Source organism: Myodes glareolus, chromosome 22, assembly GCF_982192425.1.
Source record: "Myodes glareolus chromosome 22, mMyoGla1.1, whole genome shotgun sequence".
NCBI classification, from domain to species: domain Eukaryota; kingdom Metazoa; phylum Chordata; class Mammalia; order Rodentia; family Cricetidae; genus Myodes; species Myodes glareolus.
The window spans coordinates 60,043,861-60,067,098 of record NC_142047.1 but is presented as its reverse complement, the minus strand read 5'-3'; the positions used below and the strand labels follow the sequence as shown (position 1 = coordinate 60,067,098).

Sequence of the window (23,238 nt, the reverse complement as noted above, 5' to 3'; positions counted from 1 at the left end):
TGAAAAAACATATACTACGTTAAAACTCTATGAAGGGAATGAGTTTGGTAACGCCTTTTCACATCATAGTCATCTTCAAATGCATAAACGAACATGCACTGGAGAGAAATCCTATGAATGTAATCAGTGTGGTAAAATCTTTGCACATTACAGTGATCTTAAAAGGCATGAAGGATTCCATACTCGAGAGAAATCCTATGAATGTAATCACTGTGGTAAAGCCTTTGCATGTCACAGTCATCTTCAAAGGCATGAAAGAACCCATACTGGAGAGTAACCCTATGAATGTAATCATTGTGGTAAAGCCTTTGCATGGAACAGTAGTCTTCAAAGGCATGAAAGAACTCATACTGGAGAAAAACCCTATGAATGTAGTCATTGTGGTAAAGCCTTTTCATATAACAGTCTTCTTCAAAGTCATGAAAGAACCCAACTGGAGAGAAACCGTATGAATGTAATCAGTGTGGTAAAGCCTTTGCATGTCACAGTAGTCTTCGAAAACATAAAAGAATCTATACTGGAGAAAAACCCTATGAATGTAATCAGTGTGGTAAAGCCTTTGCACGTCACAGTCATCTACAAAGTCATGAAAGAACCCATACTGGAGAGAAACCCTATGAATGTAATCATTGCGGTAAAGCCTTTGCATATACAAGTCATCTTCAAAATCATGAAAAACCCATACTGGAGAGAAACCCTATGAATGTAGTCATGGTGGTAAAGCCTTTTCATGTAACAGTAATCTTCAAAGTCATGAAAGAACCCATACTGGAGAGAACCCCTATGAATGTAATCATTGTGGTAAAGCCTTTGCATGTCACAGTCATCTACAACTGCATGAAAGAACCCATACTGGAGAGAAACCCAATGAATGTAATCAGTGTGGTAAAGCCTTTGCACGACACAGTAGTCTTCGAAAACATAAAAGAAACCATACTGGAGAAAAACCCTATGAATGTAATCACTGTGGTAAAGCCTTTGTACATCAGTGCAATCTCCAAACACATAAAAGAACTCATACTGGAGAGAAACCCTATGAATGTAATCACTGTGGTAAAGCCTTTGCACGTCACAGTCATCTACAAATTCATGAAAGAATCCATACTGGAGAGAAACCCTATGAATGTAATCATTGTGGTAAAATCTTTGCACGTCACAGTCATCTACAAAGACATGAAAGAACGCATACTGGAGAGAAACCCTATGAATGTAATCATTGTGCTTAAGCCTTTGCATGTCACAGTCATCTACAACTGCATGAAAGAACCCATACTGGAGAGAAACCCTATGAATGTAATCAGCATGGTAAAGCCTTTGCATGGCACAGTAATCTACATGGTTATGAAATATGACATACTGGAGAAAAACCCTATGAATGTAATGAGTGTGGAAAAGCCTTTTCATGTTCCAGTACTCTCCAAAAGCACGAAAGAAGCTATATTGGAGAGTAACCTATGAATGTAATCAGTGTGGTAAAGCCTTCTCACAGCATGGTAATCTTCACCCTCATGAAAGAAGCCATACTGGAGAGAAACCTTATGAATGTAATCATTGTGGTAAAGCCTTTGCATGGCACAGTTATCTTCACAGGCATGAATAAACACATACTGGAGAGAAACATTATGTTTGTAATTAGTGTAGTAAAGTCTTTGTTTATCATAGGCATCTTCAAAGATGAACTAACACATGCTGGAGAAAAGCCCTATGAATGTAATCAGTGTGGTAAAGACTTTGCAATTCACAGTACTCTTCAAATGTATAAAAAAATCACACATTGGAGATAAACTCTACGACTGTAATCAGTGTGGTAAAGCATTTGCATGTATGAATAATCTAAATCATGAGAAAGAAATCATACTGCAGATAAACCCTATAAATGTGTTCACTGTGATAAAGTTTTGTACTTTATATAGGAGTAAAACTTTTGTGTGCAACAATCTGTTAAAATCTTTGCATATTACAATAGACATTGACTATATGAAAAAGATACTGAGGACTTATTATTATAAAGTATTTGGTAAGATCTTTAGCCAAAACACTTATAATCAGTTACACAATGTTTTGGGATTCTCCTCTGTATGTTGTGAATGTATTTTCTTACCATTGTTTAATAAAGAAGCTGCTTTGGGCCTATGACAGGGCAGCATAGAGGAAGGCAGGAATTCCAAGCAGAGATAGTGGAGGAAAGAAAGTAGAGTCAGACTCCATGTATCTGCTGATGAAGGAGGCAGATGTGCTTACTGGTAAATCATAAATTTTGTGGTAAAATACAAAATAATCAGAATGGATTGATTTAAGATGTTAGAGTTAGTTAATAAGAATCCTGAGGTAATTCTAGGCCAAGCAGTGTTTTGATTAATTAATATAATTTCTTTGTGATTATTTCTGGTCTGGGCAGCTAGGAATGAATAAGAATCCTCTGCATACAGTGCAAGACTATTTCTTCTGTAGAAATAAATTTGACAGTGTTAACAATCATTTCAAGCATTATGATGTCCTTTTTATACTGTTTGTACTTACACACTCATGGTAAAATGAATTTGTGATTTTATGAAGCCCTATGTGTAGGGCAAATGGGCCAATCAAAAAAACACATCTGGACCCTGAAACCAGAGCCAGTGAATTACATGATTTTGACTGTGAAACTGGAGCCAAAGAAATATATTTTGACTCTAAAACTGAGACAAAGAAACACACTTTGTTCCTGAATCCAGAGCCAATGAGAGAAACACCTGACCCTGAAACTGGACTCATTTCATAAGTCCTCTCAAATGATTTATTCCATCAACTTAGAAGGGTTGATTTCTCAGACTTCATGCCTACCTGATTGCTTCATGGTGAAGAAAAACTCTGTAAGCCATTGGGTACCTTAACACCTGTATTATAGGAATGAATTCTTACAAGAGAAAAACATTCATGAGTGAAAATATGTTTAAAGAGTTGTTTTAATTGTGGTTATGTGTTATAAGTGTGTTTTTTGTGGGTATGTGAATGTGCATACTGGTTTCTGATAATGTTAGAGTTACATAGGCAGACTCTCTGTCCTTTCTGTGGGTGAGCATCTCATTTGCTCTTTTCACTAGAGACATGTATATACAAAAGCTAAATAAACTTTTACATTTTAGCATCCAAATTTCTTAAAGTCCTGATTAACATAATACTTGTCTTTGGGGGTATTTCAGTGGCAGCCCTCCCTCAGCTAAATTCTATTTCGTACAGCTTACTCTCTTCTAAGCATTTGTCAATCCTTTGTATCACCAATTCTATTTTTCTACATTGCAACTTTGTAGTGTATTTATTACACAGTACATGAGACCCCATTTTCAACTTTCACAAATTAACTCCAATTGGACCTTGCACCTAAATGTCAAATGCTAAGTTCAGAACTTTTAGAAAATACTTGAAACTAGGCCTCTCAGTCTTTGGCAACCTGCCTAGGCTTTTGGAGGTTACTCGAAGGCCCTGATGTATAAAGCAACAACATAGCTCTGTCTTTAATCTCAGGAATATGCTTGGGAAAGCTGATAAAGATGTGGGGCCAGGGCCTTTGGAAAAGGATTGTTTCAGATTCTCAGAACCCAAGACTTTTCACAAAAGGGTGAAAACTGTGGTTACCAGTTCCAATACCGCTGTGGACTTTGTTTATAATGTTCTTGATTTACCCAATGTTCCTCTTGTGCAACATTGTCTGATTAGCCTCTTCCAGAATTTGTATACTTCCTCTTAAAACCGAACCCATTGATTTACATTAGCAAGAGACTTGCTGTTGAATTTGACTTATATCTCCAGCCAGTCTGGGATATGTCTGTCTTTAGATTAGCATCCCGGGAATGCTGTGCTGTATCCCTTCTGCTCACCTGGTTCTGACACTCAGACTTCACTAACCAATCAGAGCCTCCACCCCTCAAATGGGAGGGTTTTTCCAGGAGCAAGGATTCTGGCTTAGCACTTCCTGAAGAAATCACAGTCTCTCTCATGCACTGTGCTTTGGGCTCCCTTGTGGGGAGAGTTTTTCAGCTAGGCAGCTGCACATGATGATTAACTGTTTGTTCTCCACAGATTGGAGGAGTGGTGCGCCAAGGTAAGTAAGGGGCCAATGTCTCCAGGAGTGGCTGGCTTTGGTGCGTGGGGCTGCTCTCCCCACATGCAGAGGAGTAGCTGGACTTGGCGAGTGTGGGGCCACTGTTTTCAAACTAGGTGGAGCATCCTGCTGTGGCTCTTGTCTGGTGTGGTGCATCCTTTCCTGGGTGCGTGGGAGTCAGTGGACAAAAACAGAGTTAAGTGTGTTTCTTCCTTATCCTAAGTAGTTCTAAGTGATCCTTTCAACACCCTGCTGGCAGTCTCTGAATAACTTCACTGCCTGGGCTGTGTCTGCACAGACCAGAATTTTGGGAGCAGCAAATGATGGTGCCTTTATTGCTTGTATTGTCGCATGTGGAGAGATAACACCAAATTTGCCAAACTCAGAAAGTGCTGGTCTCTCCAGTATCTTCAGAAGTTCTGCAGTTTTAACATTTAGGTTTAGCATCCATCTGTAGTTAAATGTGGAGCTCGTAAATGGTTTCTCCTGTGTAGAGTAGCATTCCACTGCTAAACTGAAGTAGAGCATAATTGACAATAGAATTAATGGTACAAGAATTTACCAGTTCTTAGGAGACATTTAGTAACACAAAGTAGAATTTAAGTAAGGGAGGACTGCATCCCAAATTCCGCAAAGATTAGTATGTTAATCATTTCTGTTAGATATTAGTATCATGAGATGCAAATGTTTGTTCACTGTAGGGCCCTGGGTCTACCCTTGCTCCTGGGGTGCATCTTGAGGATAGTTTCTGGTAAGCCAGCTAAAACATTCTGTTTCTTCCTGTGCTCCCCATGCCGTCACCTGGTGATTAGCTCTAGGGTATTGTTTCATCTTTGGTATGGTAATTTCTCACCTGCCTTGGAGGAAATCCTTGTGCAGCAGCTAGGTATAATAGATTTTCCCCAAAGTTGAATAAATGGCATTCGGTTGATCTCCTTTCAAATGACCCAGGTCTCTTATATGTTCTTTCAATCTCCAGGCCCTTACCCGACTCACATATGGTGCAGTGGCAGGCAAACTGTACCAAGGGGGTAACACAGAATCGTGTGTTACAGTTCACCAGAATTAATAAGCCATTAAGGTTCATTCCTATAACAAATGAGACAACCATGATTTACAACCAGCCAAAAGACCCAATTCCCAGTCAAAGACCTCTAACATGCTTCTTAGGGGGCCATTACAGGGTCACAACCTGTGTGCCATGAAAGTATACTAATTCTAGGACAGCTGCATTTTTCAGTTTTTAGAAAAGCAATTTACAGTCAATGTCCCCTATACTGATAGAGGTGGACTTTAATCCTGTCTGTAGCTCCACAGGATATTACCCTTGTTATCCTCTTGGCTAACCACCATAAATTTTTGCATTACAAATATTCTGCACCACAGAGTTCTAAAATTATCAGTTTGAGTCATATCTTGGGGCGTCCATTGCAATAACAATAAAAGGATTTGTGTGGAACATGGCTTCTCCCTTCAGACCAGAAGAGTAGGAACAGTATGCTGTGTGCAATGGAAGGGGGAAAAGACTGGACAATAACTAGATCACAGACTGAAATTTAAGGGACTGAGGGCTTCAGGGGTATCCATTACAAAGAAGAGCCTGGTTGGGCACAGTATGTGACTTTCTATGTAATTTCCCATCATACCTTAATTCCTTGCATGTGAATGAAGACAGACACCAGTGGGTATAGAGTTTATGGAGGATAGCTTGAACTACTACATATTTAGTTTCCAATTAGTGAACTCTCCCATGCAGATATGTTCAATCCTGGTTGACAGAGTGAAGTCAGCTCAGATGTTTGAGACACATGTTATTGACTGTAACTCAATGTTTCAGCATACAGCACTCAGCAGCTAACCTTTTACATGGGACAAAGTCAAGGTTCTCTTACTAATGGCATTCTCCCTACCAGGGAAGTGTCTACTTAGTTTCAAAGTCAGTATAGCTGAGTGTTCAATTATTTTTATCATTTTAAGAAGTCAATTATTGGTTAAACAGGAGATTTATGGTCAGACACCTGGCCTGGGAGGGGAATGGAAAGTTCTGGGAAAACCATATGTGCTTTAGATAGGGTCAGGTCAGCTATTATCTGGCTTCTTTGATCCCGGCCAGGGGGCCGAGGGACCTGCCCTCAAATTCACCCCTCTCCTCATCCAAACTGACCAATGAGATGCATCTGCTTCTGTACACTTGCTTTTGCCTACCCCAACCCTATATAGTCTGTCCCAAAACCCAGACCGGGGTGCTCAGTTCTCTATATGACTGCAGCACCCACAGGTCCTGTGTGAACAATAAAAATTGCCTCTTGCATCCAGTGGCTCGGACTCGGTTCTTGGGCAAGGGTCTCCAAGTGTTCAAGACACCCTCTGGGGAGTCTTTCAAGATGTCTCCTCCTTTCTTCCTTCCTTCTTTCCTTCTTCCTTCCTTTCCTCCCTCCTTCCCTTTCTCTCCCTCCCTCCCTCCTTCCTTCCTAAATGCATAAGTCACAAAACAATCCCACACCAGTTTGGAATTATTTTAAATAAAAAAAGAGTTATTTATTTAAAAGAAAAACTTACAGATTACCATCCTAGACAACAACCCTCTGGATGACCAGTCAAATGGGTCTAGTAGATGGAAGCAGAGTCTGAAGCAAGAAAGAGAGCTCAGGGCTACTGCTGCTTTAAAAGCAGCTAAGACCATGCCGTAGTGGGCATTGGCTGAAGGAGCAGAAGGAGTTCCTGCAGCACCTTCCTTCCTTTTTTTATATCCAAGAAAGGGCTTCTCCATAGTTTTGGAACCTGATCCAGAACTCTCTTGTAGACCAGGCTGACACCCAAGAACTGAGATTAAAGGAATGGGCCATGACCACCTGGCAGGATCTGTTTCTTCCTGTTCTCCTGCAGGTAGAAATCTGGTTGAATGAAGTGCCAGAGTCAAAGGCTTGTTCTACCACCTCCCAGCCCCAGCCATGTTTTTAACAACATGCTTGGTTACTCTCTCCTCATACATTAAGTTTAATAAATGTGGAACAGAGACTGAGGGAAAAAATCAAGAAAAACAGAAGTTCCTATGTGGAACAGGACAAAATAGAGACCTAGAATGAGGGGAAGAGAAAGGGATGGGATGACACAGTATTCCCTCAAGTAATGGAAAACATAAACCTACAGAATACCTGGCACACTGCAGGAAGCAAAGACCTGTATTTTGAGATCTGCACTTTTTTTAATAGCCATCTTAAGTTCACAGGTTAAGAAAAATATTTACCTCTCCCCCCTGCAGGGTCTAGAAAATCAACCTGGTGTCTTATCTCCTAGCAGAGACCTGCAGGAATCAGGTTCTAGGAACTCACTAGCATTTTGCTTTGTTAGTCAATAATCACAGACCCTCAGCATTTACCTATTAGCTGGGGATGCCTCCAGACCTGAATTCCAGCAGACCTGAGTTTTCTGACACCCTTCCCTTCCCCCTTTTGCCCGTTTGCTACAAAACAGCTTCTGAGGAAATAAACTGAGACGGCTTGATTTGAAATCCTGTCTTGCCATCATTTCTTGTGTCTCTTGTCTCCTATCATTCCTCTCCACTAGGTTTATCAGGGACCCCGTTCGTATCCCGCTGGCCGGGAGAGCACACAGTGAATTCAGTCCTTTGATGGAATTTATAGGTCTTGTTGCCTATCTTTAAAAAAAATCTAGCTGAGTGGTGGTGGCAGCATATTTCTTTATTCCCAGTTCTACAAGACCTAGGTCGAGGACAAGGTCCAAAGCCAGAGAGAAGAAGTTTATATAATTTATTTAACTTTATTATATGTGCAATGGTGTGAGGTTGTCAGATCACCCAGGAACTGGATTTACAATCACTTATGGGCTGCCATGTGGGTGCTGGGAAATGAAGCCACCTCTTCAGGAAGAGCCACTGAGATATTTCTCCTGTAAATACAACTCAGGATCTCTGGAAGAATAGCCAGTGCTCTTAAACGCTGAGCTATTTCTTCAGCCCTTGTTTGTTTCTTTAATTTAGGAAAAAATTAATGTATTTATTTTATGCATGAGCACTCTGTCTGCATGTACTCCATTTCACCAGAAGAGTGCAATAGATCCCCCACGTTGTGGTTTCTGAAAGTTGCAGAAATTTCATCTCTCCAGTTCTGATACTTTCCTTGTTCAAGAGGAGAACTACCGTCACCATGGGATGTGAATAACACTAAAAATCAAAGTCCCCTGGCAGAATTTCATCGCCAAATGCATGAGAGTCCTGCATGTGAAAGACTCGCAGGACCCTCCCCTCCCAACCCCCCCCACCCCGCCCCAGAACCTGCAGCTGGCCTGCTCCCATGAGAACATCCTGTTTGCTATAAGGACCTGCAGCCAGCTGCTCTCATGAGAACATCCTTTTTTTTTGCAATATGAAAAAAGTAACTTTAATTTGCATACATATACAAAATATTTCAAACAGAGGTAGAAACATACATACAGTATAATAAAAATACTCTTATATTTGTATCAACATACAAAAATATTTATTTCTCCCAATTTTTTTTCACTTTATTAGCTTTTATTTTTCTTTTTTTCTTTTTTTTTTGTTTATTCAAGTATCCGAAAACACTCTTTCCACTTCCTCCCCTCCTCCCAATACCCTCCCGCAACCCCCACTCCCTCTCCTCCTCCCTCACCATTCCCAAGAGCAGTCAGGGTTTCCTGTCCTGTGGGGAATCCAAGTTCCTCCCCCCTCCCTCCGGATCCAGGAAGGTGAGCATCCAAACAGGCCAGGATCCCAAAAAGCCAGTCCATGCAGATGAATCAAGACCCAGTGCCATTGTCAATGGCTTCTCAGTCTTCATTTGGACCTCGGGGGCTCAGTCAGCCCCCATGTCAGCCACTTTCAGAGAATCCGGTTTGATCAAATGCTCGTTCAATCCCAGTCCAGCTGGCCTTGGTGAGCTCTCATTTGATCAGTCCCCTTGTATCAGTGGGTGAACGCACCCTTCGCAGTCCTGACATCCAGTGCTCCAATGTGGGTCTCCGTCTCTATCTCCATCCATCGTTGAATGAAGGCCCCCTCTGATTTTGCTTTCCTTGCTCATGATCTCCCTCCCATTGCTTCTCATATGGACCTAGGGAGTTAAGTCCATTGTTCCAATATGTGTCTCTGTCTCTATCTCCGTCCATCACCATATGAAGGTTCTGTGGTGGCATGCAAAATATTTGTCAGTATGGTTATGGGCGAAGGCCAGTTCAGGCACCATCTCCTTTGCTGCCCAGAGTACAATCTGGGGACCTCTCCTTGGGCCTGGGAACCCCTCTAGAATCAAGTCTCTTGTAAACCCTAAAATGGCTCCCTTAGTTGAGATATAAACTTCCCTGCTCCCAGAACCATCCTTCCTCCCTCCCCCTCCCATTCCCCCAAGCCATTCCCAATCCTCCCCCTCTCCCCTCTCCCTAACCATCTTCCCCTACTTCCACCCCCCACCCCCATGCACCCGAGTTTGCCTGGCAATCTTGCCAAGTTCAAATATCCAGGAGGATAACTATATGATTTTGTTCAGGTTCACCTTCTTATTTAACTTCTCTATGATCACAAACTATAGACTCACAGACCTTTAACTATGGCTAGAATCCGATTATGAGTGAGTACATACCATATTCCTCTTTTTGGGTCTGGGTTACTTCACTCAGTAAAGCGTTTTCTATTTCCATCCATTTGCATGCAAAATTCAAGATGTCATTGTTTTTTTCCTCTGAGTAGAACTCTAATGTGTATATGTTCCACACCTTTTTTAACCATTCTTCTATTGAGGGGCACCTAGGTTTTTTCCATGTTCTGGTTATTACAAATAGTGCAGGTATGAACATAGTTGAACAAATACTTTTGTAGTATAATAGGGCATCTCTTGGGTATATTCCCAAGAGTGGAATTGCTGGGTCCTGAGGGAGGTTGATTCCCAGTTTCCTGAGAAACCGCCACACTGAATTCCACAGCAACTGTACAAGTTTGCATTCCCACCAACAATGGATGAGTGTTCCCCTCATTCCACATCCTCTCCAGCATAGGCTATCATTGGTGTTTTTGAGTTTAGCTATTCTGACAGGTGTAAGATGGTATCTCAAAGTGGTTTTGATTTGCATTTCCCTGAGCACTAAGGATGTTGAGCATGTCCTTAAGTGTCTTCTGGCCATTCGAAGTTCATCTGATGTGAATCCTCTGTTCAGTTCAGAACCCCATTTTTTAATTGGGTTAATTAGAGATTTAGTGTCTAGTTTCTTGAGTTCTTTGTGTATTTTGGAGATCAGACCTTTGTCTGATGAGGGGTTGGTGAAGATCTTCTCCCAGTCAGAAGGTAGCCTTTTTGTCTTACTGACAGTGTCCTTTGCTTTACAGAAGCTTCTCAGTTTCAGCAGGTCCCATTTATTCATTGTTTCTCTTATTGTCTGTGCTACTGGGGTTCTACTTAGGAAGTGGCCTCCCGTGCCTATATCTTGTAGACTACTTCCCACTTTCTTTTCTATTAGGTTCAAAGTGGACAGATTAATGTTGATGTATTTAATCCATTTGGACTTGAGTTTTGTGCATGGTGATAGATATGGATCTACTTTCATTCTTCTACAGGTTGACATCCAGTTATGCCAGCACCATTTGTTAAAGATGCTTTCCTTCTTCCATTGTATACCTTTTGCTCCCTTGTCGAATATTAGGTGTTCATAGGTTTGTGGGTTAATATCCGGGTCTTCTATTTGATTCCCAAGGTCGAGTTCTCTGTTATTATGCCAATACCAAGCTGTTTTCAATACTGTAGTTCTGTAATAGAGTTTGAAGTCAGGGATGGTAATGCCTCCAGAAGTTCCTTTATTGTATAGGACTGTTTTGGTTATCCTGGGTTTTTTGTTTTGCCATATAAACTTGATTATTGTTCTCTCAAGGTCTGTGAAGAAGTTTGGTGGGATTTTGATGGGAATTGCATTGAATCTATAGATTGCTTTTGGTAAAATTGCCATTTTTACTATGTTGAGTCTTCCAATCCAAGAGCAGGGGAGGTCTTTCCATTTTCTGGTATCCTCCTCAATTTCTTTCTTCAAAGACTTAAAGTTCTTGTCAAATAGGTCTTTCACTTCCTTGGTTAGAGCAACCCAAAGATATTTTATGCTATTTGTGGCTATCATGAAAGGTGATGTTTCTCTGATTTCCCTCTCTGCTTCTTTATCTTTGTGTATAGGAGGGCAACTGATTTTTTGGAATTGATCTTGTATTCTGCCACATTACTAAAGGTGTTTATCAGCTGTATGAGTTCTTTGGTAGAGTTTTTGGGGTCGCTTATGTACACTATCCTATCGTCAGCAAATAACGAAAGTTTAACTTCATCCTTTCCAATTCGTATCCCCTTGATCTTCTTATGTTGTCTTATTGCTATTGCTAGAACTTAAAGCATTATTTTGAAGAGGTATGGAGAGAGTGGACAGCCTTGTCGTGTTCCTGATTTTAGTGGAAAGGCTTTGAGTTTCTCTCCATTCAATTTGATGTTAGCTGCTGGCTTGCTGTATTGCTTTTATTATATTTAGGTATGATCCTTGTATCCCCAGTCTCTCCAACACCTTTATCATAAATGGGTGTTGAATCTTGTCAAATGCTTTTTCAGCATCCAATGAAATGATCATATGGTTTTTTTCTTTCAGTTTATTTATATGATGGATTACATTGATAGATTTGCGTATGTTGAACCAGCCCTGCATCTCTGGGATGAAGCCCACTTGATCATAATGAATAATTTTTCTAATGTGTTCTTGGATTCGGTTTGCCAGTATTTTATTGAGAATTTTCATGTCGATGTTCATGAGTGAGATTGGCCTGTAATTCTCTTTCTTGGCTGTGTCTTTGTCTGGTTTTGGTATCAGGGTGACTGTAGCTTCATAAAAGGAGTTTGGCAATGACTTTTCTGTTTCTATATTGTGGAATACATTAAGGAGTATAGTTATTAGCTCTTCCTGGAAGTTCTGGTAGAATTCTGCATTGAAACCATCTGGTCCTGGGCTTTTTTTGGTAGGGAGATTTTTGATAACAGCTTCTAATTCTTCATGACTAACAGGTCTATTTAGACTGTTCACCTGTTCTTGGTTCAACTTTGGTATATGGTACTTATCTAAAAAGATGTCCATTTCTTTTACATTTTCCCGCTTTGTGGCATATAAACTTTCATAGTAAGATCTGATGATTCTCTGAATATCCTCTGTCTGTGGTTATGTCCCCCTTTTCATTTCTGATCTTATTGATTTGCATGTTCTCTCTCTGCCATTTGATTAGTTTAGATAGGGGTTTGTCGATCTTGTTGATTTTCTCCAAGAACCAGCTTTTTGTTTCATTGATTCTTTGGATTGTTTTCTGTTTCTATTTTGTTGATTTCAGCCCTCAGTTTGATTATTTCCAGTCTCTACTCCTCCTGGGTGAATTGGCTTCTTTTTTTCTAGAGCTTTCAATTGTGCTGTTAAGTCTCCAATGTGTGCTTTCTCCATTTTCTTTAATTGGGCACTTAGTGCTATGAACTTTCCTCTTAGCACTGCTTTCATAGTGTCCCATAGGTTTGAGTATGTTGTGTCTTTATTTTGATTAAATTCAAGGAAGACTTTAATTTCTTTCTTTATTTCTTCCTTGACCCAGGGGTGATTTAATAGTTGACAGTTCAACTTCCATGAGTTTGATGGCTTCCTGGGGGTAGCACTATTGTTGAATACTAACTTTAATCCATAGTAATCTGACAAGACACAGGTGGGTTACTAATACTTTTTTGTAAGTGTGGAAGTTTGCTTTGTTACCAAGTATGTGGTCAATTTTTGAGAAGGTTCCATGGGCTGCAGAGAAGAAGGTATATTCTTTCCTATTTGGGTGGAATGTTCTGTAGATATCTGTTAAGTCCATTTGATTCAATACCTCCAATAATTCTCTTATTTCTCTGTTGGGTTTCTGTCTGATTGATCTATCCATTGGTGAGAGAGGTGTGTTGAAGTCTCCTACTATTAATGTGTGTGGTTTGATGACTGCCTTGAGTTCTAGAAGTGTTTCTTTTACATAAGTGTGTGCCTTTATATTAGGGGCATAGATATTGAGGATTGAGACTTCCTCCTGATGAATTGTTCCTGTTATGAGTATTAAATGTCCATCTCTATCTCTTCTGATAGAGTTTAGTTTGAAGTCAACTTTGTTAGATATTAGAATGGCCACACCTGCTTGTTTCTTAGGTCTGTTTGCTTGGAAAACCTTTTCCCAGCCCTTTACTCTGAGTAGGTGTCTATCCTTGTGGTTGAGGTGTGTTTCTTGTAAACAGCAGAATGTTGGATCCTGTTTTCGTATCCAATCTCTAAGTCTGTGTCCTTTTATAGGTGTATTGATTCCATTGATATTAAGTAACATTAATGACCAGTGGTTGTTGAGTCCGGTCATTTTTTTTGGGTAGTATAGTGTATGTGTTTTCCTTCTTTGAGTTGTACTTGTGAAGGGTCGCTAGATGTCTGAGTTATTGTAGGCAGTGTTGGGAATGTTGGATTCCTTGGGTTGTGATTTGCCTTCTAATACTTTCTGTAAGGCTGGATTTGTAGCTACATATTGTATAAATTTGTTTTTATCCTGGAATATTTTGTTTTCTCCGCTGATAGTGAATGATAGCTTGGCTGGGTATAGTAGTCTGGGTTTGCATCCATGGTCTTTTAGTTTCTGCAGTACCTCTATCCAGGACCTTCTGGCTTTCATGGTTTCCATAGAGAAGTCTGGTGTAAGTCTGATAGGTTTACCTTTATAATTTACTTGATCTTTATCCTTTGAAGCTCTTAATATTCTTTCTTTTATCTGACTGTTTTGTGTTTTGATTATTATATGGCGAGGTGATTTTTTTTTTGATCCAGTCTATTCGGTGTTCTGTATGCTTCTTGAACCTTCATAGGGATATCGTTCTTTAGGTTGGGGAAGTTTTCTTCTATAATTTTGTTGAATATGTTTTCTGTACCCTTGATTTGCAATTCTTCTCTTTCTTCAATTCCTATTATTCTTAGATTTGATTTTTTTATTGTGTCCCACAGTTCCTGAATGTTTTGTGAAGAGAATTTGTTGGATTTGCTGTTTTCTTTGGTCAGAGCATTTAATTTCTATATGGTGTCCTCAGAGGAGTCTTAGATTCTTTATTCTATCTCTTGTATTCTGTTGGTTATGCTTGTTTCTGAAGTCTCTGTTCATTTACATAGATTTTCCATATCCAGCTGGCCCTCGGTTTGTGATTTCTTCATTGACTCCATTTCAGTTTTCAAACCTTGAACTGTTTCCATTACCTGTTTGATTGTTTTTTTCTTGGTTTCCCAGAATTTCATTTATGGATTTACTCATTTCTTCAAACTTTTTGGTATATTTCTCTTCCATTTCTTTACTCATTTCCTCAATCTTTTGGTTAAATTTATCTTTCATTTCTTTACGGCAGATTTTCACCTCCTGTTTAAGTTCCTCTATTATTTTCATAAAGATCCGCTTAGAGTCGATTTCTTCTATTTCTTCTGGAGTAGGGTGTTCAATTCTTCTAGTTTCATGATCCCTGGATTCTGGAGATGTCATGTTGCCTTTCAGGTTGTTGGAGGAATTCTTGCATTGGCCACCTGCCCATCTCCTCCTCTCTGGATGAAACTCCTCAGCACTTTCTGGATAGAACTCCTCAACACTCTCTGGGTAGGACTTCTCAGCACTCTCTGGATAGAGCTCCTCAGCACTCTCTGGGTAGAAATCCTCAGCACCGCAACAGGGCTAACTGGTTTTCCCAGGACCCAGGACCCAGGATACAAAAGGGCAGCAGCAGTGGGGGCAGGGAGGGGTCCTGTGGAACACCGAAGACCCTGCCACAAAAGCTGAGGGGGGAGGGGCTGTGCTCTCTTCCAGGACAGGCAGGCTGCAAGGCGAGCACCCACTCACCTCTCTGGGTAGAACTCCTCAGCCGAGAACATCCTTTTTTGGTGGAAGACCCTCGCGACCCCCAGGACCTGAAGCTGGCCTGTTTTCATGAGAACATCCCATTTGCTTAGGAGAACAGGATATCTATGGTTGGCACATATGCCAAACTTAGAATGTTAGTGGGAAATTTCAGGGCCAAAATGAAACATCTAGGAAATAGCATGAACAAACAACACTGTCCATTGTCACTGTCTGATCTGTTTAAAATAACTAGTGATCTTTATGCTCTGAAAACTGCTGATTACATAATTAATTTTGCCTATATAAGCTTGCTGAAATTTTGCTGGGGTTCTCAGTCTCCCCCTGGAGCCCTGAGGCACCTGATAGTGCTACCAAAATAAACCTCTTGCTGTTGCATCTACTGGCCTGGATTAATGAGTTTGAGGACTTCCCTCATGGCCTTAGAAATTCTAGGGTCTTTCATTTGGAGGTACACCAAGATTTGATGGACCCAGGCTCAATTAACCCAGCTCCCAGCAGGAGGTAAGTCCAGCCAGCACTGTCTATTGTCTTTGTCTGTTTGTCTGCTTTGTTTTAGTCATTATTGTAGTCTATGTTTGTTGGTATTCTGAGAAATTGTACCTATGTAGGGCCAGTATCTGAACTGGAAGATGCTTCAGTAATCTGTAAATCTGGGGAATGCCCCAGTAATCTGTAAATCTGGAGGATTCTCCAGTATCTGGAGGGCCTAAGAGTGACCAGATCACTCCTGTAGTTCCCAGGAGGCATGGCTTTTTGCTGTTCACTTCCTCTGAATCTGTAGCGCTGCGCAGCTTCTGATTTTGAGTTTGGTTTTGGCTCTTCGTGGCTTTGTTTTTATGTTGTGTCTTTGTTTTTGTATATCTGTTTGTACTCGAGTCTAAATATGATACCATGGGGCAGGAAGTAACCACCTCTCTGACCCTAACTCTAACTCTAGAGAGATGCTGCAGACCCAGCTATGGAAAACCGAAGGAAATGCTGGCAAGAGGTCTGCTTCCTGGAATGGCCCACTTTTAAAATGGACTGGCCACAGGGTGGGACATTCAATCTAGATACTATTTTGCAGGTTGAAGAAAAAGTTTTCCAGGCTGACCCTTATGGGCACCCGGACCAGGTTTCCTATATTGTCACCTGAGAGAGCATGTCCAGAGAACCCCTCCTACAGAGCACGGTGCAAGCACCATGGCTGGCTTCCCTCTGACTTTGATAATGGCAATCTGCCCCTCCCTTGTCTCTTTTCCCATGCAGGAGTGACAAAACAGAAAACCCTGCCTCCCTGATACCCAGTCTGACCCCCCCTCTTGCTGTTGCGACTGCTGGGCCCCTCTGCCTCTGCCATCACCATGGGCGAAAAGACAGGCCCAGGGAGAGCTCGCCACAGGCTCCAGCTAAGTTGCCCAGGTGAGGAGCCTTTGCTATTGTGCTAAGTAATCCTGCCCACCTCTGCTCACAACTAGTTCTCCCTGCTACAGCAGGTAGAGACTGGGCCGAAGCATCCACGAGAGGGGAATGCTTGCCCCACTGAAGTCCCTGTGCTGAATATGACATCCTCCCTTGCTCCAGCAGGGCTCCATTCTGACCTGGATTCCACCAGCACTGTGCAGGAGGACTGGGGGGAGGAGGGCTGCCTTAGACAGTCCAGCATGCTCCCTTCCCCTATAGCCAATGCCAAGGTCTTCCCAGCTCCTACTGGCAGGTATGTCTTCAAGGGCCTCCCAGCCCTGATAGCATCTCTCTTCTAGGGATGCTCTGTTTAATCATCAGATGCTATGTCCAGGGTAAAGCTTCTGGTTTAAAAATTGGAAAAACATAAGCTGAATCACTTTTTAAAAATGTGCTTATAAAAACTACAGATTGTTGGTTTCTGTATCTTTTACTATGCAGTGTATCCAGGGGGAAAAATTTTTCCAGATCTGTTTAGATGGATTCAGGACTACACTGTCTTGAAGAACTATTGCTGTAGGAGCCCTGGCCCTGGGCCAGGGCCATATAAACAGCCCAGTTGAGCTTCTTAGCCGGCCCATGTTTAGATCTGAATTAGACACTTAACTGCTCACAATGCTTGTGATGAGTTTAAATCAAAATGGTCCTTTGGATTCTTTATAATATTTATGGCTATTTAAAAACATGATGATTTTCATATATTATTGATATAAAAAGTACATTATGGGTTGTTTTCAGATTCTGTCTATGATAAAATAATTCTGCTATGTATATAGTTAAACACATGTCCTTATGATATAACTAAACATCTTTTATAAATAGGCCCAGAAGGGATATTGTTGAGATTTAAGATAATATGTTATCTAATTCTGAAAATTCATCATACTATTGTTCAAGGTAACTGTATCAGTTTATTTTTATCTCACATTCTTTTATGTGTAAATTGTCAAACAATATTTTTAATCTTGGTTATTTTCACAAGGATAAGATAAAATTTCAGAGTTGTTTGATTTGCACTCTCCCAATAATTAAGGATGTTATATTTAAGACGTCTATGCCACTGAGGCTATGTTTAAAAATATATATTAAAACTTTTTTCTTCTATGCGGTTCAATATTGCTGGTTTTCTGTTAAGGTCTTTGATTCATTGGATTTCAGTTTTGTGCATAGAGATAAATATGAATCTATTTTCATTCTACATGAAGATGTCTAATAAATTCTTAAAGGGAGAAACTGACAGTCAAAATGCCGGGCTAATGGCAAATCTCAGGGGGACTGCTAGGCAACCCACTAATTCGGCCAAGGTAAGAGACGATCTCCACGGGGCAATTAAAATCTATGTTCCTTAAATGTTTAATGAAGGTTACAGGCATTTTGCCCAACCTCTGAAGGTCACCAGGCAGCAATAGCCATGGCCTTCATAGGACAGTCAGCATCAGATATAAGGAGAAAGTTACAGCAGATAGATAGGTTGCAAGATTGTACCTTGCAGAATTGGGGGAGACAGAGAAAATGCTAAATGAAAGACAGAAAAAGTAAAATAAAAGAGAGAGAGGCGGGAAGTAAAGAAAGAGAAAGGTGGGAGGCAGAGAAAAGAGAAAACTGGAGGGATCATAGACAAGAAACTTAACTAGGAAAAACAAGACAGGACTCAGAAAGATAGGGAGCCTGGGCAACAGACGATCAAAGACAAATGAAGACAGATAGACTCCTTGATCATCCCTGATCAAAGCCTTTTGTTGACTAAACCAGGGACTTTTGCTTTCCCTGCTGTTTTCAGTTCTGCAGGAGATACAGGCTGCTTGCTTGCCTCTGCCTCCGCCATGCCCTCTTCACCAGGATGACCACCTCCCCCTGCCATCACCACCAGAGAAATCCTTGTCTCCTAGCAACTGCCTTGGTGCCACACTTGCCCTAAAGCCTGCTTGAGCCCTGGCTGCTCAACCTGCAGTCTTGTTCCCTTCACCCCTGTCAGACTGTGATAGAGCACTCACAATGCTACGACATGTGCCCTCGTGCACCAGGCTGCTGCTCCTGTGCCCTGCTCACGTTGATGGACTATGGATCATACCAGCATCTGCAGAAAGGACAGGCAGCTGGCAGAATGGCAGGCTGAGCAGTGCCAGGCAGAGCCGGAAATGATGGTGAAGCTTGCCTGGGACACAAGGCTGGGGGTCGGAGCCAAGCAGGTATACAAGACTAAAGGTAAGTGAAAGGTGGGGGCAGCGGTGGTGAACAGAAATCAAATGATTTGGGTGAGTAGCCTCCCTTCATGGATGTTGGCCCATCCAGAAGGCTGAACTTGTGGCTTTGACACAAATTCTATGGATGACAGAGGACATGTCTACACTGACAGCAGGTATGCTTTTGCCACCACCCATATACACGGAGCAATATACAGACAAAGAGGACTGTTGACATTTGCGGAAATTTTTAGCCTCCTCAAGGCCAAATATTTGCCAAAGAAGAAAGCCAACATACATTGGCCAGGACTGAGACAGCCAATGTAATGGCTAAGAAGATCATAAAAATAATCTTACTGAGGTTTGAAATGCAAAAGGTAATCATGTCTGATAATAGACCTGCCTTTGTTGCCCAGGTAATTCAGGGCATGGCCAAGACACTGGGGATCAATTAAAGATTAAATTATGCTTACCAACCCCAAAGCTCAGGTCAGATAGATAGGATAAATAAAATTCTAAAAAAAAAATTATAAATTGACAAAATTGGCCCTAGAGACCAGAAAAAAATGACTGGACAGATCTCCCTCCCTCTGTCCTGTTCTGGGTTCAAAACACGCCAGCAATCTCTGCCACTAGTTCTGTTTCCTGGCTAGTTAGCTGTTGCTCGTGCATCTGCTGACTGTGGTTGACCCTGGTGATGGATATCCTGAGCTCAAGGCCTGCACAGGACAGGCACATCTGCTGTAAGATGGGTTTACATCACCTTTAAGGCTCTTCTTTCCTGAAGTCAGAAGCCCACAGGGCTCTGCTCATTTTTTTAAAAGTTGATGTCTTTTTAAACACAGTATCAGATAGCAGAAGCAGAAAATAATTCTGTTCTGTTCCTCCCCATGTGTCTGGGACCTCTTGACAGGAATTATTTTGTACGGTTTGAGATTTTTTCCAGATAGACCATATTGTGCAGATAACTGCAGAGAGAAGCAAGCACACCAAAATCTTTCTCACCTCTTGACAGGTTTTGCTTTTCTACAGGAAAATCTTGCTTTAATCCATGATATTATGGAATGACATGACTTTCAGAAGATAAACAAATATGGTTTTATTTATGATCACCTTTCCAGTCCCTCTGAGTGCTGAGGCTGGAGAACCACTGTTTAGGTTCTCAAGATACTGCGGATCCTTTTCTTCTATTTTTGTTTTAGTTCTGAACATAAATCCTAATACACCATCTCCCTTTTACACCCCCATTGATTTTATTTCTGAATGTTGTCCCTAGGTCCAAGCTGGCCTAATGTTTTAATGACATGTTGAGCTTTTAGGACTTACTGGGTTAATTATATTTGTCTTTCTGTACCTCTTATGAACTAAACCTAATTCTTGATTTCTGCTTCCTCATTGCCTATCCTCTGGCTTTAGGGCTTTTTGTTTTGTTTTGAACATTTGTCATTCTGTATTGCATTTTCTTTTATTGCTTGTTGAAGTTCTTGCAATGGGCACAACCCTTGTACATTTGGATCAAGCTGATGCTACAGAACACAATGGAAGCCGGTGAATGTCATATGGTGCCAGCTGGGCTGAAGCTGACCTCTCAGGCACATTCTCTAGAGTTGAGGATCAACACTCCCAGTGTCTACAGCAAAGGAAATTTGTCTTCATAATGCTAAACTTGCCATTTAAGGGCAAAATACATTTCACAAAGGACATTGTTTTAAAGTGATAAGGCATCCATGTGTTTCTTAGGGCTGAGATAAGCTCTTTGTAGTCAATAGATTATTATTGCCACAGTGATGGGTGCTATTCCTGGGTCTGCAATGGTTCACAATGTCTACCATGTAGTTACTTTCAAGCCTCATTCATCAGATAATTTTTCTAAGAGCTATTCTGCATGCCCTGGAGGTGTTTTACTATCTTCTCTCAACAGTGCTGCTATGTAAATAATGCTCTGTAAAATATGAGTTATTTTGTCATATCAGTTATACTAGTTTTCATATGGTTATTGTCTGAGCAAGTCTTTTAATTTTGTTATATATATACATACATACACATACACACACACACACACACACACACACACACACACACACACACACATATATATATGTCCATAACTTTACTTTTAGAGGTGGTGCTCTGGAACAGGAAGGGCCTGGATCTGTTGTTTTTAAAGGAAGGGTGCCTTTGCACTGCACTCAAGGAAGAATGTTGTTTTTATGCTAACCATACCAGCTTGATTAGGGAATCTATGACCAAACTTAGGGAACACTTAAAACAGAGAAAAAAAGGGCTGGAGAGATGGCTCAGAGGTTAAGAGCATTGCCTCTTTTTCCAAACTTCCTGAGTTCAATTCACAGCAACCACATGGTGGCTCACAACCATCTGTAATGAGATCTGGTGCCCTCTTCTGGCCTGAAGGCATACACAAAACAAAATATTGTATACATAATAAATAAATAAATAAATATATATATATATATATATAAATAAAAAACAGAGAAAATTAGAATATGATTCTCAACAAGGATAATTTAAAAGATGGTTTAATAAATCACTATAGTTAATGACCTTAATGTCCACTATAGCTGGGCACCTACTTATTTTGCTTCTTATCTTTACATTCGGCCCCTGCATTTTAAATCACCTGGTGCAAATTATAAAAGACAGGCTTTCAGTTATCCAAACCATGGTTCTATCCCAGCAATATCAGATATTAAAGCAGAATGATATAGAGGTTTTCAAACACATGGATTTATGATTAAATCCATGAGAAAAGAAAAGGGGAAATGAAAGACCCTCAGGACCCCCTCTCAGAACCTGCAGCTGGCCTGCTCCCACGAGAACATTCTGTTTGCTATCAAGACCTGCAGCCAGCTGTTCTCATGAGAACATCCCGTTTGCTTAGGAGAACAGGATATCTATGGTTGGCACATGTGCCAAACTTAGATTGTTAATGGGAAATTTCAGGGCCAAAATGAAACATCTAGGAAATAGCATGAACAAACAACATTGTCCATTGTCACTGTCTGATCTGTTTAAAATAACTAGTGATCTTTATGCTCTGAAAACTGCTGATTACGTAATTAATTTTGCCTATATAATCTTGCTGAAATTTTGCTTGGGGAGCCCTGAGGCACCCGATAGTGCTACCGAAATAAACCTCTTGCTGTTGCATCTACTGGCCTGGATTAATGAATCTGGGGACTTCCCTCAAGGCCTTAGAAATTCTAGGGTCTTTCACATGAGACCACCCCATAGCATGTTTTTATTGTATATTTTTGTTTTGTTTTGTTTTGTGTTCTCTGACTCTCTCATACATTGAGTTTAACTTCAAATTTTGTTTCTCTCAGTGCACCCATGTCTGTCCCTGTGTGTGTGTGTGTGAGGTGTGCAGGGTCACAGTTCAAAACATTTTAGTGAAGGCCCTTTGCAGACAGCATGGTTGATGACTTCACCAAGATGGATGCTTTTAGGAGGCTACCTCTAGTAACCACCTTGATGAGTGCTGACCTCACCAAGATGGTAGACACTACAAGCCATATTTTCAAGGTCCGTTTTGTTCTCAGTCTCCTAGCCTCTATAAGACCACAATTTGAAATCAGTGTTCTGCACATTGTGACAGTACACTATATGTGTAAAGAAAAATACCGTAAGCCTTTAGCTTCCTGTCTAGGGTGAGAGGGTTAAAAAGAGAGGGAGAGAGAGAAAAGAAAAGAAATATGGAAGACAGACTGAGTAAAAAAATATTCAAGAGAAACAGAGAAGTTTCTTTTTGGAATGGGACAAAATAGAGATCTAGAATGAGAGAGAGAGGGAGGAAGAGAGAGAGAGAGGCAGAGTATTCCCCCAAGCAAAGGAAAACATAACCCTACAGAACATCTGGCACACAGTGAATTCAGTCCTTTGAGGGAATTTGTAGGTCTCATTGCCCACCATAAGAAAAAAATCATCTAGCTGGGTGGTGGTGGTGATACAGTCCTTTTTCTCAGTTCTAGGGGACAGACTTTAAAGCTAGAGAAAAACCTTGTTTTGAAAAAACAAAAAATAAATAAGTAAAATATTAAATGAGTAGACAGATAGATGTATAGATAGATAGATAGATAGATAGATAGATAGATAGATAGATAGATAGATAGATTATACATACATACATATATACATAGGTAGATAGACAACTACACAGATAGATAGAGATGTTTAAAGACCTCAGAGAACAGGGGAGGCAGAGGCAGGCATATTTCTGTGAGTTTGAGGCTACCTTTTTCTGCAGTGTGAGTTTCATGACAGACGAAGTGACACAGAGAAAAGCTGCTTTGAAACATAATGTGTTTAGTACATGACTTTAATCCCAGCACTAGGAGTTAGTGACTGAGGCAGCTGGATTTCTTTGAGTCCAAAGTCCATCTTGTCTACTAAGTGAGTTTGAGGGCATAAAGAGATACACAGAGAAACCCTATGTCAAAAAAACAAAACCCAAATAATAATAACAATAATAATAATAATAATAATAATAATAATAATAATAATAATAATAATGAACCTAAGAGTTCAAATAATTGACTTCACCTATAATTCAAAAATTACAAAATAAAACAAAGAGTGTG

General features: G+C 40.6%; 1 protein-coding gene across 1 annotated transcript in view; it reads left to right on the top strand.

The window, feature by feature from the left end:
• The first annotated feature begins 783 nt into the window (after positions 1–783).
• Positions 784–23,238, top strand: part of LOC146893723 (uncharacterized) — a 52,733-nt gene continuing 30,278 nt past the window's right edge. The window contains 2 exon segments of the mRNA XM_087900686.1: positions 784–1,447; positions 1,519–1,756. Coding sequence (XP_087756812.1) covers positions 784–1,447; positions 1,519–1,756 — 902 coding nt within the window.